The sequence below is a fragment of the Labrus mixtus genome, chromosome 6, assembly GCF_963584025.1.
Source record: "Labrus mixtus chromosome 6, fLabMix1.1, whole genome shotgun sequence".
In the NCBI taxonomy this organism is placed as follows: Eukaryota; Metazoa; Chordata; class Actinopteri; order Labriformes; family Labridae; genus Labrus; species Labrus mixtus.
The window spans coordinates 9,146,734-9,166,164 of record NC_083617.1 but is presented as its reverse complement, the minus strand read 5'-3'; the positions used below and the strand labels follow the sequence as shown (position 1 = coordinate 9,166,164).

General features: G+C 42.2%; 2 protein-coding genes across 4 annotated transcripts in view; both read right to left on the bottom strand.

The window, feature by feature from the left end:
* Positions 1-4,614, bottom strand: part of kcnma1a (potassium large conductance calcium-activated channel, subfamily M, alpha member 1a) — a 154,739-nt gene extending 150,125 nt beyond the window's left edge. The window contains exon 1 of the mRNA XM_061039882.1: positions 3,819-4,614. Coding sequence (XP_060895865.1) covers positions 3,819-4,109 — 291 coding nt within the window. The 5' untranslated portion in view covers positions 4,110-4,614. The remainder of the gene's footprint in view (positions 1-3,818) is intronic.
* Positions 4,615-9,682: 5,068 nt separating this feature from the next.
* The window catches only part of dlg5a (discs, large homolog 5a (Drosophila)), a 41,960-nt gene continuing 32,211 nt past the window's right edge, over positions 9,683-19,431 (bottom strand). For all 3 annotated transcript variants that reach the window (XM_061039879.1, XM_061039881.1, XM_061039880.1), the window contains 11 exons: positions 18,841-18,974; positions 17,887-18,051; positions 17,584-17,767; positions 15,966-16,114; positions 15,140-15,310; positions 13,777-13,967; positions 13,531-13,674; positions 13,230-13,357; positions 12,921-13,030; positions 12,495-12,604; positions 9,683-11,872 (listed from right to left, as the gene is read on the bottom strand). In XM_061039879.1, the coding sequence (XP_060895862.1) occupies positions 11,769-11,872; positions 12,495-12,604; positions 12,921-13,030; positions 13,230-13,357; positions 13,531-13,674; positions 13,777-13,967; positions 15,140-15,310; positions 15,966-16,114; positions 17,584-17,767; positions 17,887-18,051; positions 18,841-18,974 (1,590 nt within the window). In that variant the 3' untranslated portion in view covers positions 9,683-11,768. The remainder of the gene's footprint in view (positions 11,873-12,494; positions 12,605-12,920; positions 13,031-13,229; positions 13,358-13,530; positions 13,675-13,776; positions 13,968-15,139; positions 15,311-15,965; positions 16,115-17,583; positions 17,768-17,886; positions 18,052-18,840; positions 18,975-19,431) is intronic.

The following is a 19,431-nucleotide window of genomic DNA, read 5'->3' as shown; positions in this document are numbered from 1 at the left end:
GATAACTACACCATTAGATAACAATACAGCAGTAAAGCAGCAGAGCACAGGAACCTGCACACAAACCCTTCAATATCAGCAAGACGAGAGCAGAAGGGAAGAGAAAATGAAAGCATGCTGAAATGCAAATAAGATTCCCGTACTTCAGTATCTCTGAGTGGTTGTGCTTATACTTCAGTCATGCATATGCATCAGCGTTGTCTTAAGTGAGGTAGGAAACCCCGTATTTAGGATAAGTGAAGTCTTGAGCCGCACTGTAAAAAGATTATAAAATAATGAAGCTCACACAGACAGCCAGAGAAGAGGTGTTTGCAGCGGGACTTATGGTATCATAACAAATAACAAATGTGGTTGATTTGTGGTTTTGAAAAATGATCTGAAAACTCAGCAGATAAATGATGCTATAAATGTTTCCATTACCAGCGCTGTGTTGGACAAAAATCAATATGGGTTGGCTTTCTTATTTCATGTGGTTTTTTTCCACTTGTTCTTGTTGCTTTCTAGTCCACCCTTGAGACAGCGAAAAAACTATAAAACATTATTATGTTGTCGGTAATACAATTGTACTGTCTTGTTAGGGAAAGATAGCAGTGAAATAAAGATTATACCTGGTTCCTTGGACTCACTGTCTCTGCAGTAACAAGAACACTCCAGTGCAACAGCATGTCCACAAGAAAAGCTGTTTTATTAGCAATACTTTTTTTTAATGTTTAATGTTGGGCTTTTTGGGCCTTTATTTAGAGATCGGACAGTGGATAGTGTCTGAAAACAGGAAGAGAGAGAGAGAGTGGGGAAAGGAGCCACAGGACAGATTCTAAGAGGACTACAACCTCTGTACATGGGCCGCACTGTATCAAATTGTTGAGTTTTTGGTTTTAGCCTAACTGTCACTGACTGTTTTTCTAAGGTTTTTATTAGTCCTACAAAGTTGACAGCGTTAATATGGGAACGTCACTTAATTAGGTGAAAACATTTGGATAGCAGACCTTCTGTTTTCAAAGACGTTATCGCTGTTTCAACTGAATGATGTCTCTTTGTGAGCTCATCCATCCATCAAACCCCAACTGAGCACTGAGATTGTTTCTGTAGCTTTTTCCCCACAGCATCCCACGAGGCGCGTAGCAAACCGGAGGAAACCCTGACACCATCGGGCCCTAATCTCAACGATTCAAATGGCTGCAATTCAAATTAGCTTTCCATCTTCCAGTTTGCTCTCCACGACCCTTTACTTCTTGCCTTGTAAAAATCCCGACAGAGAGGAGGGACATTTAAAAAGAATTAGGACACAGCTGTGTGTCAACGGTAGAGCCCAGGTTGACAACATGCAATGCAACACCCCCACTCTCCAAAACCCCTCGTCACCCTCACACCCCCCCCCCCCCCCCCCCCTGTTTCCACTTCCTCCTGTGTGTCTCCCTCAGAGTTTCCACCTCTATTTCTCCGCCTTGGACTACAGGTTCCCAGTACCGCCAGAGAAAGCCTCGCGGCCCCAACTGCGCCAACTATGCATCCTGTTTCTGACACATGCCAACGTGGCCGGCCGGTATACTAGTCAGCTGAACACAGATCCAGTTTCCCTCCTTCTTAATACTCCTAACAAGCCTTTTCCCTCTGCAGCCAAGTGTCAACCCCGAGCAAAGTCACCTAACCGCATGGCTCTGCGGCTCACAGACGGCAACACAACAACACAAGAGAGCAGACGAGAACAGATACATGCTTTCATTTTCCTCATGTACTAGAGATGAGATGCAACCAGATACCCACCAGCAGCCACAAGATGGATCCCTCATTATATTTGCATGGTTTATTTTCAACACTTTCCAAGCAAGACGGTGAGAAGTTTGAAGGATGGCATATGGTTTGGTGTCGTTTCTGATACGGGGGGGCGGGGAATCCATCGGGAACAAGAAATTGACAGGAGGCTGACAGCCAAGTAATGGCCTCAAGTAACACACTGGGAAGTATTATCTCTCAGTGTACGTAAAAGCAGCGAAGATGGGACAAATCTTCAGCAAGAAAACCTAAAATAATCTGAATTCTCGAGGCTTTATTGTATTTCTATCTCTGCCAAATGTCTGCTTGTGCTTTTTGATAAGAACAATAACCAACTGTGAGCCTGAATTTAAGATTATTTGTTGGATAACACAAACGCACAAAACGTAGATCCAGAACAACTAGATTTATCATATTAGATATGATTTATGTTGAGCTGGGGAAAAAGGACTGAAATCAATACCAGAACAGGATGTTTATAGAAAGATATACGCAGATCTCAATTGATAGCTTCCTACTTGTCTGCAGTCTTTCAGAAAACTTTTTCTCCAATGTTACAGAAAATCTGCATCATCCTAATTAGTAAATTTAAATGTAAGCATTGTGATGGAATCATTTATTTGACAACAGATGCTATGTTCATATCCTCACAATATGATTCCACTGATCCTCCATGAATGAACATAAGAAATAACTAAGTTTTCCGACCCCCAACAAAACAAGCTGTGTAGACACAAATCGGCCAACAAAGAGAATATGACGTCAAAAGATGGACCAAAAAATCACACGGCTTGTTTTTGCTTCTTTCAACTCTCAGCATGCCAGAACAATGAATGTCTATTTTTCTGCCATTTATGCAGTAAAGGATGCTGACTCTGTGCCCTGTCTCCCACCTGTCATAATACCAGAAAGACATGAGCAGAAAAGGACAAAGGCCACCAAAAGGACATGACAAGAGGAGCTGCAGAAGGGGCGCAGGGTATGCATCTGAAGTGGACACAACCAAAACATATCGAAGACAAAGAAGATTCCTGTCTCTTTCTCTCGTTCTGTCACTACTTGGATTCTATTTTTCTAACCTTTTGAGACACATCAGCACTCACAAAACTCATAAGACATTAGCGGATTTTATCACTTGAATATTGTCCCGCTCTAGGCATTATTAATCTAAGACATTGCAAGGCCATGTTTTGCCCACTCTGAGCAATACTACCTTCTCACTGCCCCTCTCTTCTGCCGAGGGACCCCTCGCGCTACAGTGAGTGAGTCACGTATGAAGCAGGCTTTAATACACATGTGAATCAGCCGTGATTCATCCTTGATGCAGGCCACCCCAAGCAAAGTAACGGCCAGTTGCCCTTTTTATCCTGTTTCTATATTGGTCCTGCAGACAGGCGACCACATCATTCCACAAAGACATTTTACATGCAGCATAAACACATTCAAGCCAGCTCTGACTTTAAATGTTTAAGAGAGTAACAGACATCTGTCAAAAGAACGATAGATGTTTTCTAGGGATTTTTTTTTTTTCATTGCAGGGGTGTTGCACAATAAAAGGGACGGGATGTCTTTGGGCATCAATGAGAGGTCTCAGTGGACTTCATTAGGTCTCACTGGTGGAATGTGCAGGATCATGTGTGTGCTTAAATGAAACTCATGCGTGACTCACTTTGAAAATAAGAGTTTGGAATAATGGGACGTGAAGATGTTAAGGTTGAAGTAGGAATCACATGAAGGAAATTGCCTTCCTCTTATCTAATCCATATCTGTCATGCACCACCACCACCACCCTTCACTCATGAGTGGGAGTTGGTAAACACAGCCAACGGATAATAACAATCAATCTTCAAGGCATGCATTCATTATAAAAAGGCATTGCAATGGGCACTTGATATCTGCTCAGTGGATGCAGATGAGGAGGAAATCCAGCCTGTCAGCCTGGCAAAATGAAGGCCACTCTGAACATGAGGTCAGGTCAGTGTCATGTAGAAAGATAAAGGACTATATGTGCATCATTAGCTGGTAAAACAAATGTGTGCATGTACCTTGGGTTTGATGTTGCAATGGCAGCAAACCGTCCACAGATATTTGAGCGTCCTCCATAGCAGGATGATGAAGAGACCCCCAAAAAACGTCACCATGGAGGAGGCGAGGAATGCCCACCACATGCGCTGTCCATTATTGTCGCAGGGCACCTCAGACGAGAACGGGATGACAACGTCTTCCATCTTGGATATTAAGATTGAAGAGTCCGGATTTATATTATTATTGATATTGCTTGTCCTCATAGAGCTGTCGCTTCCATGGGGAACGGTGCCATCCGCCTCAGCTAGCATTTAGGAGCCTTGGAGAGCCTGTGCCAGCGTCCCCAGCCCCACTCACCAGCCATATTGCTTAGGAAAAAAATCCCCCTCTTCGCTGTAGATTGTGTGCACCCACCCGACGGAGTCTCTTTCTGTGTTTTAGCAGCCTATGAATTGTTTATTCGTGACAGCGTGCGACACCGCACACGCGAACTGGAGCAGAAAAGCGGGTCGGTGGCCCTTGGAGAGAGGCATTTAAATCCGCACAAAAAAAAATGACGAATCTGCTCAATCTGAGGGCTTTTCTGGCGCTTTCACGCCAAAAGCCATGGCGAAGGCGGCGTCGTTTGCAGCCGTCGAGGCTGCCAATGATAGCTGTGGTGGTGGTGAACGCAACACGACAGTGAAAAATGTTACAGTCTGTTCTCGGCGAGACGACCTCTCTAGCCGTCTTCCATTCAGGGATCCTGTCGATGAGCAGGCGGAGAATCGATTTCACTTTCCTTAAGCGTCAGTCGACTGTGAACGGTCCGCAGCGACAACAACAAAAAAACACACAGGGTATAGAAGTAATTGATTCTACGATTGGTTAGCCGTCAGTGGAATATCGAAGACTACATATTCTTGCGGGCGTTCTCGCTGTCAATTCTGCGTAAAAAGGACAAGCGCTCGGGTGGATGTCACTGTCTCCATTCGGGTCCCCTGCAGCCCTGGCACGGAGCGGCCAGCTGAGAGCGCCTGTCAGATCCGCTCCAGAGGAGAGTGGGGAGATTTACAGGTAGGAGGGCGGAGCGAAGCGCTAATAATAAAGATGGACAGAGGGCAGCAATAGCGCGACGGTGTTTATTCCAAGTGCCGAGCGCTCTTACTGCTGCTCGGGTGTATTGAAGAGGTTGGCTACACAATTGCGCCTTTGCGTCTTTATGCGCGCCATTGACGCACGTCGCAAAAACAAGGAGGCTTAGGAAAGGAACTATATCGATTCATGATCACTTCAGGGGTTACCGCTTCGTATATAAACATCACAAGGAAATGATGAGTCCCCTCAGGATTGTTTTATTGATATAAAGGACAATAAAGTGAGGTCACTTATCACTGACCGCCACAGCACTTTTACGTCCCACGGCTGTAGACATAGAGATATCATTGAACTGGATTTTCATTAGGCATAGTGCTCCCCTCTTTCAGTGACTGATTCTGTGGCTTTTCATCCATGGGCGTCCCTGTTCTCATTTTGTGTAATGATCTCCATGAAATGAAAAAAAAAAAAAAAAAAAAAAACTCCCATACACACACATAGACGGAGAGTGTTATGAATGTCCTGTCCCGGTCAATTACTGTAATATGCTCACACTTTTAGCTCACATATTGGGACAAAAACAGGTGTGGATTGGCGATGACGGTGAGGCATGGCAGACAGTAGTTTATTACTGCACATGGATGTCCCTCAAGGATAGCCAGCCAGACCAGAGGATATGAGGGAAAACAGCTGGCTTGACCTGGGCCCTGAATAACCACTGACCCCTGAGCACCATGTGAAGGCAGGTGCACACAGACATCTGTGACACAAGGCTCCAGACTTCTTGGAGATGGTTTGCAATTAAAAATCAATAATCTGTCCCCATTTAAAGACCCTTTAAAGACCCTTTAAATGCTCGGGGTGAAAGTGCAATGAAAAGGTCCTTTCACTTCTGCTAATTCACATCAAAAACAAATAGCAAACATCAATCCCTTTAAAGCTCCTGAGAGGAACTTTTGTTTTTTCCTTTTGGCCAGTGGACTAAGCAATACATCTTTATCATCATATATCTTTGCTGATTTAGTCCTTTACATTTTTAAGTGTCATATAATCCTGCTTTCTTTTAATTTGCTCACTGTGAATCCTCATGTGAAAAATGTAAACAAAAGCTGTTTCAGTGTGTGCTGTTAATCACTTCTTCTTCTTCTGACACCTACCCCGCAGCAGCACTTTCCGATATTACAAACAGCAACATAAAATTGATCAATCTTCTCAGTTTTGTTCGTGCCTGATCGTGAATGTCACATTGAGGCATTAGTATTCGTTTCAGTGCGTTTCATGAGCAGTGAAAAACTCCTCCACAGGAGCTTTAAGATAAGTGACCTCAATAAATGTCACATGAAGAGTGCACAATCACGACACTGCTCATTTGAAAAGAAAAACATGCTTAAGACAAGGCGTGAAGAACATAACGTGATATGTGTTGTGTGTGTGGATAATTTATGTCTGGGAAATATCGGCGCTTACACAGAAATAGCTGCTGTAATAGAATCTTTCAACCTATGTAAGGAAGGAGGAGGAGGAGGAGGCTGTAAAACACAAGAGACAGGGAGACGTGCAAATTGTGCACTTTAAAGTTATAGTAAGTATGTTATGACTTCACATAAGACAAAGGCCATGCAAGAAAAGCTTGGTTAATTTATATTCATAAAGTGAATAAAATACATAATAGGAGACCACAAGTTGTAAATGTTTGTAACATGTCAAAGTTTTTTGTAATTTTATCTCCTTCACAACATTTTCACCCTGCAGCAAAACCCTGTTAGACTGGCAAAAAAATAAGATTTATTTCGACATTAACAATAAACCTGTATTTCCACAGAGCTTACTTCCTTTTTAGTGTTGCTCCTGCACAGCATCAGATCAGCCTGCGTTCGGGCAGCAGGATACCTACCAGCATATCAGACCCTGATCAGCAGCTCTGAAGCGGTCCTCCTGCTGGTAAAATGGGGAACTGTCCCATTAAAAGCAATTAATGCAGCTACACACAGCAGCTTAATGGGAAGCTCCTCTGCTAATATCTTTTTTTAAATAAATATTACAATATTCTAATTAAACATTTAAATCCTTGCAAACATCAAGAAGAAACAATGAAGCCAGGTTCTCCTATGCATCATGGTGGTGAAATCTTTTTTTTTTAAATTCCCATTTTGTTGAGTTAGCGATGGTGTTTTCAGTGAGGTGTAAATCACAATAGATCATTAGTGGAAGGGTTTTATATTGCAAGCGATAATGTTTATTAATGTTGTGAATTTACACATCATCACAAGTTCAATATCATATCATTTATTTGCATGAACGTTTCTTTTGACAAATGTTTTAGGAAAGCAGAATAACAGTGGAACATTATTACAACCATAAATAATCTAGCCCATTGAGATGCATTTAGCACAACAACAATAAGAGCCCTCAGAGGTCACAGAAAGTGAGAGCATCAGCAGCATGCTCCACACATAATGTGTCCTATAAATCCTGCTGGTGTTTATTGCAGGCCACAGGAGAGGGGGCTTGAATTGATCATCCTTTGTGAAAGGCCAGCTGTTGGGGCGAGCGGGTTTCTGCGGGGCGGGCAGAACTTTAGCCAAAGGGTCTCAGCGCTGACAGATGAGGAGAATAACATTAGAGCTGGCAGGTGGTAATCCCGGAAGACATTTGGAGATGCTGGAGGTAAAGTGCCTGAGAAAAAGCAGAAGGCCGAACAGGATGGTTCCAGCCCATCATGCGGGGAGATGGGAGAGGCCTCGGCTTGCCAGCGAGGACTACAAAGATCATCTGCTGTCAGACTTAAGACTTCTCAAGTTCAGTTGAGCTGTCAGCAGCTGCCTTGAAACAGACACCTCAGCAGGAGGGCTGGAGACCCTACCCATTTCTAAAACAGGCAGGAGGACACTTGGAGGACATTAATAATTGGGGCAGAGCAAACCAGACTTGCACCTAGAGTATTTTAGAGGTAGTGTGAAGTAAGTGAAAGTAAAATTCTCCAGAGACCGATTAGTAAGAGCACTGTGTCTTTTCTAAACAATTAAATGTCCCCACCATTATACAACCATGAGGCCTTGTTTGCAGGCAGTACACATGCTGGATGTTGGTGCTCTCTTGCCCCACTGAACCTGACAGACAGCTGGAGGGGAGTCATTCGCTGTGACATCATTGGTCAGCTAGACCATGTGACTTTGAATGCAGAGCTGTGAGGAAACAGCCTGGAGGTAGAGGCACCCAATCAACCAGTAAAATGTGGTGTGTAGCTACAGGCTGTCCAATTACATGGAAAACGAGTCTAACAGAAAGCTACAGAAATAAGAGTTTTTCCTGGAGTGCAGAACCAGTTTATGTTAATCATGTTTCAAAGTCTGGGCCCATATTTATCAAAGTCTGAAGACTTGGTGGTCCAGTTTAGGAGAAAAAAAACTGAAAAATAAAACTACATTTATTGTGAGATATATGTGTGCTCTAAACAGGAAGAGCTCACTCTTCATGTTTTTTAAAAGAATATTCATAGTTGACTCTGGGATAGGTTTTTTTTTTGTCTGCATAAATATGTATGTACAGTTAGCCCTGAAGGCCAAAACACCACATCGACACAAACACAAAAAACTTCTGAAATAATTTCAGGGTTTTGACCTTCAAGGCCACCATATTACCTGAATTTTAATTTTGAAAAAGTTAGCTGTTTTTGTAGGGAGTCCTTGAAATATAAAACTCTACACACACAAAAAAAAAGTTGAATACCTGAAATTGAAACAAAAAGAAAAATAATGTGAAAAACAATATAAAGTCTGTTGCAGGTAGATGACTTTTTAAGAGTTCCTGCAGGCAATGAGTAGAATGAATGTGTTAAAAGAGTTATTGTGAATAAAGGAAGGCCAGCTTTAATAAAAGGTGTTTTCACCCTTCATGAATGCAAAAGAAGGAAAGCTTGTAGAAACATCTGATCAAATGTATGGAAGCCTTAAGCAGACATTCATAATTTTAACTCAATTTGTTTTCTGTAATACTGGGTCAACAGTTGTGTTCTTGTGATCTCCACATATCTCAAATCCATTGGGTTGCAAGGTAAAAGAAAATAATAAATGGGCTTAACTTACCTCACTAGTGTGGAAAATGGCAGTATAGTATGTCATGATCTGGCCGATAACAGCGAGCAGCTTTTTGTTTGTTCTTTTTAGATTGCTGGGAAATGATTGTGTTATCAGGTGATAACGAGATAAATTAGACAATAAGAAGAGATGTTGCGGTAACTGCACCATGAATTAATCGTTATAGGAAAATTGAGTAAATAAAACATATGGATGCATGCCTGCTTAGGGCATCAATACCAATGTTCAGATCAGGTATTATAAAATATGCAATGCTTAATGACATTTTCAATGACGTAATGTTCTATGAAGACAGCACACATCGACCTGTCCCCTTCAAACTGAAAAACCTGATGTATGGCCAAGTCCATCTGAGGAACATGTAGAGGGTCTGTGTGTTTTAACGTGTTTAAAAAAAAGAAAGAGGATGAAGCTGCTTCTTTAATAATGAAGCCAGGCCACATCTTTATCTCCCTCTCAGAGACTGTCACTCCACCTTATCTCAACTCAACTCATGGCCGCGTCATCCGCCTCTTTTTTGTCATCTGCTGCTTTCAGCGAAATGGATTCCCTTCATCCTCACACATCTCTGAAGGACACGGCCACTTTTCAGCCGGACATGAGCAGAGAGAAGTGTGAACAGCATCTTGACATGACTAAAACAGGGTGTGGGATTCAAGCATTTTATTTCCCCCAAAAAATGATGAAGAAAAACTCAGCCCGAGTCCATGTAGTGATACAGAAAATGAGTTTTATTCTCATGTTAATGTCTCAACATACAAATCACATTCTTTTTTAATAAAAAGAAAAGTTCAATCAGTACCTGGTAACTAGGACCCTCTCTAAAAATACAACCACTTCACGTTGTATCCCACTCTCACTAACATACACTATCTACTCAGAAAAATAGTAACGTTACACTTTACTTCTGCTTTGAGCCCGATAAGTCAAACTTTTGGACTCTTTTTTTTTTTCCTTTGAAAAACTGTGCAAGAATAGATCCCTTTTTAAGAATTCAAATAAGAAGTGATCCTTTTTTTTTCTAATCCAAAGAAAAAATAAAAAGGCCATCAATGAAATGTAAGGAACTGATGTAAGAGATAAAAAGGAGAATTAGTTTCAGTAGAAATCATAGTACCTATTCATAGTCTACCAGAAACCTAGAGAACAGTTACATGTTTCAGGTTAACAGATAAACAAGTGCAAAACAGAGATCAGAAGGATAAAGTCGCCTCAGTGGAGTTTGGCACAATAAAGAATTCAGGATATGTTTTTTTTTTTTTTTTTTTTTCGTGGAAGGGCTGATATTTTTCACCTCCTGAATAAAAAAATACAATTAAATAACAATGAAAAAGTCACTAACTTTAAACAGATCAGAGGAAAATCCTGCAAAGATATTACCCTGCAAATGTTGCTTCATAGTGTCTCTTTGAACGAGTACATCAATAGGTGACTGACAACCGACCACGAAAAAAAACAAAATAAATTCTTAAAAAAAACAAAAAAAAAAACATGCTAATACTTGCTAAGACATGACTTGACTGTCAGACAATCCTAGGCGTATGACCTAGTGAAAATACATGTAATATATTTATATATATATATATATATTTATAGATGCTTTTTTTCTCAGCTGTATCTGCATACTGTTTATGTTATACTCTATATTGTTGTTAAATATATGTTAAGATAGAATGATAGTTACACAGTGGTCTGTCTAGCCCTGGAGTGCATTCTGAGGAGTTAACCCGTTGGCCGCCGCTTCGACCTACCCTCAAAACCTCGCCATTGTCATGCGCTCTACACAGAACTGATCTCAAAACAGCCCCCCCCCCCCGACTCATCCAGTCCATGATTGGTCAAATTGTGCATAGCAACCCTTAGTGAGGCCTTCATTAATCCTCCCAATGTTCTGGCTTTAAGTGACCAGGGGCTGGTCTGAGATCAGGCTTCTTCTCCGAAGGCACTTCCGAAAGGCCCATGAACTGTCCACACGCCCGGCTACTATAGAAACAAAATGCATAGAGCAAACGTCGATGTGTTTTATGAGCTTTCATGGCCGTCACTGCTGGCAGTCGGGTTCAGTAAAGAACACAGCTACATACTTCAAGAGGTCTGATGCTGTTTGCAAAGTTTTTTTTTTTGTGATGAAACGCCACAAGAGGAATGTGATGTCTGATCCTGGCACTCCACTTCTATAGCATCATTTTCATGCTAACAAAGAACTGGGATTAAACGTGACTGACGTGGTCAGTTTCAATGTTTTCTCTCTCTCTCACACACACACACACACACACACGCACACACAAACACACACACAAACACACAATAACAAACTCACATAATTAGTTGTCATTGGCCGACATCTGGGTGCATAATCGTAAGGGAACCACAAATATCATCTGGCACACGAATGGGTCACGGTGGCTGAACTTCATTAGTGTTGAGGGTTCACATGGGGGGGGGGGGGACACGCATTCAAGCTAATATTGAACACCGATAGTTAGACTCATCTTTTACTGTAAACGGACGCTTACAATGCAGCATTACAAACACACCACCAGAAACCCTTAGGGAAGACTGAATGAACTTTTACATGTCGAGATCCAGTGCTACGAAACCTGCTCCGGAGTTCCTCAGAAATAACAGGAGGCTTTGAATATGAACCATTACAAAGACAAAATAAAAAATATCTATAATTTACATTACTAGCTTCGCTGCAGTGTACCTATTGGTGTAGTGTAAAAGGGTTAATTAGTGTTCGCGTGGGGAATGGAGATGAAAGCCGCAGCTTCCTGTAGTGGCAGCCAGCCTCCTCTAGGGGCAGCCGAGTGGAGTCCACAGGACTTTACTTTGTTCTTGATCAACTATAGTCATGATCTGAGTGCAAATGTAAGGGAGGGTGCCGCCCTGGACAATACCTGTGAAGAAAGGAGGGAAACAGAGGGAGTGTGAGACTGAAATATAGAAACTGTGTACCATGGTCTGTGAAGAAGAAGTGGGTGTGGCCTCTGAATATGAAATTAAATATAATTCGGATGCGTCATCAATCTTAATTGTTCTTAACGGCTCTGCTGGTTGCATAGAGAATTACAAAGGTGTGAACCAGATAGGATAAATAAGCATCTTTACTACTTGATTAACTATCCTGGTTAACATTTTCCCACTGAATGCATGGTCTCATTTGCAATTTTCAAGTCTTCCTCAATACAGAATGATTGCAATTTTGTACAAACTGTTCCCAATTCAACTAAAATAGATGATAAAACTGGGTATGCTCTCATCTGTGATTTACTTGTGCTACCTGTAAACCAGGATAGAGAAGGTACATTGCACCTTGGTGTCCAAATATTGTAAATCCTATAGCTTTACAAAAAAAGATGGCGTCTGCCAACATGTCAAACCAGAGGCTTAAAAGGGGGGGATCACCAACCAATGGTTGAAGTTCTTTAGTCTAATACAGTCGATCTCTTCTACTGTAGGCCTTTAAGGGGCTCATCATTGTGGTGTGTGTTTTTTGAAGTGTCTTAATCTTGAACAGACCTGTGAAGAACTTGCTGTACTCTTGTTCGATCTTCTGTGCATTTTCAAATTGCTCCTTGGAATGTTTTTGAGACACTTTGTCCCTCAGATAAACGGGATCTTTCTGCTCCCTGTGGGGTGGGGGGGAAAAAAATGCCTCGTTACTTATTTCCCAGTGAGGGCTGTGGAAGAAACATCCTTTCTGAAATTGTGTCACAAAGACGGCAAAAAGTAGTTTATTGTAGAGAAAGGAAATAAACATTTTATACAAGTGAAAACACCGTCTGATCGATCTTTCCAAACATTGAAGGTCACATAATATGTGAAATGCACTTACGCAATTTTATCACCACACACGAGGGGAGGGAATGAGTGGACGGTCTACGTGGTTTAACTTAACATTCAGTGAAGCAGATGTTTTTTTTATTAGAAAGCAGGTCTACTTACTTTATCTGCTTGGCATTTTTGTAGCGGACAAAGACAACTATTGGATAAATGTGAACACTGTGGAGCCTTTCGATGGCGTGCGGTGCTATGTCCAACAAGCAGTGACAGCCCTTCATTTGAAAGAGAAAGAAAACGGTAAGAAAGATGTCATGTACAGTATGAAAAATAAATATAGGGGGATCTGGTTGTGTATTCATTTAGTTCTACGATTAAAGATTATCTTGAAATGCAGCGATAAAAGTTGTGTTGAAGCTACGTTTTATCTTTTCCTGATAAAATCTGATGAGACGGCAAATCCCCGACTTTTACCTTTTCTGTTATTTCCTTTATAGAAGCAACAGTGGTCACATCAAAATGGCCACTTCTGCGCTTGTAGTCGATGAAGAGGCAGTCCTTGACTCCCCGCTCGATTGCCTGCTGGGATGCCTTCATCACCTCTGCAGACATTTACAAACAAGTAAAAAAAAAAAAGGTTTAGAAACTGCTCAACATGGTGGTGATAACAAGTCCTAAAGTCCACTTTCTAATGCAGAAATGTCAAACAACCTCTAAGAAAGTACACATCCTATGCATTACCCGAAAAACAAACATCAGGAGGAGGTTAACTCACCCAGTACACATCTGCAGAACTTTCCAGGGGACTCTTTGACCAGCATCTCCTTGACGGGGTCAGTGAGTGGCCCCATGACGAGGACCGGCCGGGGAGAAGTGCACTCCACCTTCTGGACCCGCTGGTATGCCAGGCTCACGCAGTCTGACACAAACAACACACCGATCAATCAACTGTTTTCCAGTAGAGACTTCGAGGTGTTTACCGTTTTATACATCCGAAAAACGTCCACATCTTTTGTCTCACCGTCGAGGAATGGGATGGAGTCTGTGCTGATGGCGTCCAGAGCCACCGTTTCTTTGCTGTCTTTGGAGCTGCTGCGTTTGTGTTTCTGCTTCCTCCTGAAGAAGGACCTGCGTGCCGCTGCAGACAAAGTCTTACCGGAGTCTTCCTTCATATCAGTCACACTGTGTCTGCGGTAAAACTCTTGGTCCATCCTACAACACGAACACACACAGAAAAATAAGAAGGAACATTTATGCATCGGTGGATGAAAGCAAGACTTTCTAAACTTTAACAGTGAATGTACTTAAAAGAGAAAAAACAAGATTTTCTCTTGGATTGTTTTCAGGTGTCAGGAAGATTTTTGTTATTCCTTTCAGGTTAGAGAAAGTGTTTTCCCCTAAAAGAGTTTTAAGGCCCAGAGATAAAGTATTCTTTGAAAGCAGCAGCTGCAGTCTGGCACAGAACAGTTGCTCCATAGCTCAGGGTCCTATATCGAGTCAGTGCTAAGAATCTATCTGGGAATCCATTTCATGATTACATCATGTGCTTGTAATAAATGTTGTGTTCTCAAAATAAGTTTTTGCCTTTCTGCAATAAACCTGAGAAAAGATTGGATATGCCAAAGATTGTCAGGGCTTTAACGTGATAGGCACATTTTGACAACAATTAAATCATCCAAACTGCAGTGTCAAAGGTTTGATTTTTTTACTTTACCAAAACCCAAGGAAACGATAGCCGATTGTTCATAGTCACCAACCACTGCCATGTTCAGCCATATTCAAACAAATGGATTTTTCCTCATCTATGTTACTGACTCTTCAGCAGGTGAGCTTTCCAACCAATCCATCGATGTTTTAAACTAAGCAACCCGACAGCAGCTTTATATAAAGAAACATCCTGAAAGCGTTATTTTCTTGAAGCCCTGAAGCTAATGTCCCTGTGGAGGTCAAATAAGGTCCAGTGGGCCCAGTGGGCATTCAAATACACTGAAGCAAACCCTGCTAAGGTTTGACTTGTAGTTCTCAGACTTGTGATTATTTGGGTAAAAACAAATCATGTGATTTTCAGAATTCTTAAGAACGTATTGTGACCGGCTCTTTTTCCCCCTCAGGCTTCGTGTAAGAACAGAACAAAACAACTTTTTAAATCAACTGACATAAAACAGGAGATTTTCTTTTGTCTCGAGACAAACAATAAGAGAACAACAGGATCTTACATTGAGTGTGAGGAGGACAGTCTGAAACACACGGAAGAGTTGTGACATTACATACAGGTTCTACATTGTATCAGTGTTGTTCTGATTGTTTTCACAGCTGTTTCAAAGTGTCCAGCATTTCAGCTCAGAAATCTACGTGTTTAAGCGTGCATGGCATTCTCCACCCACATGTACTTGCTGGGGATCTGCCCCCTCTGGATCTGCTGTGCGTTCTCGTCTAGCTGCCAGGCCATCCAGGTCCCGAAGCTGCCCTTTGGTAAAGACTCATCCACGTACAGGATGTCATCCTTCTTAAAACTGAGGTCCCCCTCGGCCTCCCCCACCCGGTCGTAAAGTGCTCTGGTGGGAGAGAGAGAGAGAGAGAGAGAGACAAAGATAGATGGTGGAGTTACAAAGAGAGGGGCGGAACGAGGAGTTGGTGAGGTGAGTATCAGACAAGAAGAGCACAAGATAAAGAATCAGAGATATGAAGACGGGTAAGATAAGAAGTGTAGAGAATCTTTTTTTTTTTTGGCCTGCTGTTGGTTGGAGTCTAATAAGTAATTCCAGAGCAGCCTATCTGTGACAGCCAGCCAGTCTGAGTGTATTTACTGCCGATGACATCACAAGCCCACTTGCCTATATGACAAGTGACTGCGGCAGCTGCGGCGACAGACTCCCAACAATAAAGCGAGACTATTTTAGAGCTTCATTTTCCATCCATATGCAATGTTTTTCTAACGGCTTGAAAAACTCCCGAGCACTAAAAATGGACACGTTGTGCGGAGAGATTAGATCGCCTAAATATGTAGTGTGATTAGCATCACCGCGGTCACACAGTGGATCTGGGACGTAATTGGTGAGATGAGAAAGATTGTCCAAGAGGCACTCCAGTGGTGCTTCTATATATAGCGGCACGGACAAGAGAGGAGGCTGCTCGGGGAAGATTAGCGTGATCCTTTTAGCAGAGCTGCAAACGTATAATTGTTGCAAAAGCGATCCCGTGTGCATGTACCTAATATAAAAGCCGTCTCCTGGGACGTCTTTGAGCGTGCTGAAGTCATCCGGCCGATGCTGCACCTTGATTGTGACCGTCTCTGCGGGCTTCAGCATCTCCACGTACACCTCTTCTGCCGTCTTATTCTTCATATTCACCGAGTTGTACTGAAAAACAAGGGGGTGATGGGAAAAAAAAACACATAAGTGAACTTCACACACATCAAGGAAAATGAGACAAACTGAGGGTGAAGAGCTGAGAAATGTGGTCAGTGTTTACACTCATCTGTGAAATCATTTGCCGTGCCTGTGAAGGCTCCACTAGTAAACAGCTACATTTCCTCCAAGCTTTCCGCTGTATTAAAGTGTCGCAGTATTGATTCGTGCCATGTACGGGGGAGGACAAAAAAAAACAAACAAGATGGGGAGATTGAAGGACACACTGATGCTGTGCGGCCCCCGATGACAACGCTGCATAGCAATTCAGAGAGCAGAGCCTTTGTGGCGGAGAGCTAAGTGGGAGCATGCCAGGAATTGTCTATTATGAGTTTTGCGGCGCTCTGGATGGATCGCCAGCGTGGAGTGCGAGAGAATGCAGACGAGGAGATCAATGGAGAATAATGACAGGCGAGGAGAGAAGTGCCAGCTCCTTCTGGCAGTGCTCGAGAGTGTAAAGCAACAACAGCACACAAAGCTTCACAACAGATTATACAGGAAGAGTTCAGCTTTGAGATTAGTCCAAAAAAACTGATGGAACGCCTACAAGTCTTTACTGTCTTATAAAACCTACAGCACGTCCATTTAGGACACTGAACACAAACGCCTACTTCAAAAAGATCTTTCTCAGAGCTACCAATCAGCCTAAAAAAAAAGTATTTGAAAAATGGAACATACAACAAAGTTAAACCTTCAAAACTCTTTTTAAATCACTATATATTGTGAAGCTGAAGCGTATAGAGCCTCGGAGAAGTATTCACCTTCACTCCAGTCTGACTAAAGTAACATAAAACGACCACTGTAAGGGGATGCTTGCTTATGTTTCTTTCCTGTTTTTCTTCCGTTTTCATATTAAAGTGGTTGATTTTTGTCCACCTATAATAAAAATAACACTTATTTTGTGGTATTGCAAATGTTTTAGATTGTGTGAAACTTTTAATAAAACTGTTAGGGGGAAAAGAGCATCCTATTCCCTCTGCAATATCCACCCTGAACAAAATCCAACAGACACTTTATTGTCTTTTACAGTCCCCTTTTTAATGTCTGTACTTTGTGTTGTGTTTTTAAATGTGTTTTGTTTTTGTTTGCTTATTCTATTTTTGGGTGCGGGGGGCATTTTTGCCTTTATTAGAACAGCTGAAGAGAGACAGGAAACGTTGGGGAGTAGATTTGTAAATAATTTGAATACACTGCAATATTTCCCAATTTTTTGACCTCTTTTTCAAATTCTGAACCTTCTTTAGTTCGTCCATGACATTAACCACAATAAAATCCATTTTGATTTCTGTAGTAACACAACAAAATATGGAAAAGTTCAGGAAATACCAATGGAAGGCATGCAATCTCCTGGTATGTGTATAGAATTTCTTTGGCATCAGGATGTGTTGTCTACTCGTGAGTTTGAGCAAAAGTGTTCATACCTCCAGGATAAGGTCCCCAGGGAGCAGCCCATCAGGCCCTCTGGCTGGACTGTCCTCATCAAGACTGTCTATGTAGACGCCCCGCAGGTTCCCTCCACAGAGCGTGACTCCCACCTCCACCCCCGGCCTGCGCACCGTCACAAGCCGAGGCTCAGCCAGCTTCCTGCTGCCCTCAGATGGCATTCTGTAGAGCAAAGGGAAAGTTACTGAAGTGCAACCTCCAGGCATGGAGGAAGCGTTTCTCTCACCCCCAAAATGTTATCATTGAGCTGCTTTTTTCCCCCCTGTGGTTAAATGTGATACCTGATGAAATTGTTTGGGCTGGTGGTAGGCGTGGTCTGCTTGGAGGAGGGGGTGAGCGTGCCCTCGTCCTGCTCGCTGAGTGTATCGATGGTGGAGTGATTGTCGGGCGTGGCAGCTCCGCTCCCCTGGGGGGTCGACTGAGTGCTGACTGGCTCCAGGCGGGAGCTGCACAAAATTTCACAAGACATGAAAAAGAAATGTGTTAGTCCCATTAGTAAAATGACATCACACAAAGTGGCTTTATGTTCTTTCCCAAAATAAGTTGATATGTTATGCACACACTCCCTGTTTAAGAGAAGGCTCTCTTACAGTAATGATAACTTATTTTATAAGCACCAAAAATGTCAAGATCTGGATTACTCTCTTTAAAAGGACAGTTAGCCTTTGCTGTTCCTGCTACATCATGCTATATGCAGTTACTCAGAGTAAAGTGTTGTGAATGAAGCATGGCATCCTGGAGAAGAGTTGTGGAATGCATTTCAATTCAAATACACTTTCAAGAAGGGATCAATCTCACTGCACATTATTTATCACAGTGTGAAATTGGTGGACATAGAGGTACAACAGATTAAGGACATTTACAGCTACCTGCTGATAAATTTGCACTGTAACCTATAAATAGCAAGAAATTTAAAAAAAGTTGCAGAATGCTCACAGCATTTTTGAGACAAAGGGCTTTACAGTTAACACTTAGCACCTACGTTTCTGAACAGCTGCTGTTCCACAGATTCTGTTGTGTTAACTCAGCTACAAGTAAGGGTGTGTAAGCAATGAAAATATATCATCGCGCCTCGCTGGTTCTACACCTGGCCATGTAAAGAAATATAAATGTGCAAGTCATGCTAAACCGAAACACTTAATGGAGCTGACTCATGAATCATCCGAGCAGCACCCCTGGGACACTAAGCCCACACTGAACATCGTGAGGCAAACCTTCGAGAAACCTCCTGTTACCTGGAGCGAGAGTGGTTGCCCAGCTGATACATGTGCGGGTTGTACTGGGCCATGATGGTGATGGTGTCGCACTGCTGGCCGATGATGAGACGAGCCTGCTGCTCCGTGGCGTTCCGCAGATTGATGCCGTTAAACTAGTAAATTTAAAAAAAAAAGAGAAAAAGTGGGATGAGGGAGAGAGTTCCAGGAAAGATGAGATTACTAACAGATCATAGACACAGAGACACAGTGTGTGTTTAGTCTGTTACTGGTTTTAAGTCATGAGCAGTGATTAGAGATGAAGATACTCATTTCTGTTGACTGATGATTAGTTTTGTATTCATTTTTCAACACTTAAAAAAATGCAATATTATTCCCCCTGCAATATCTGCAGTCTGACTTTATTGCTGCCTTTACTCAGTCGTAGCTGTGCGAAGCCATTCATTCATGTCAGTTTTCTTTTCAACTCTCGACAGGAAGCATTTTAGCCAATTCAAACGTATCATGATTAAACTGGATAGAGTCACAGATTTCAAAAAGTTCTATTAACTTGCAAACTACTGAGTTCTGTCCTCTTTGCATCTCGAACGTTTAGTGCTCTGACGAGAAGAA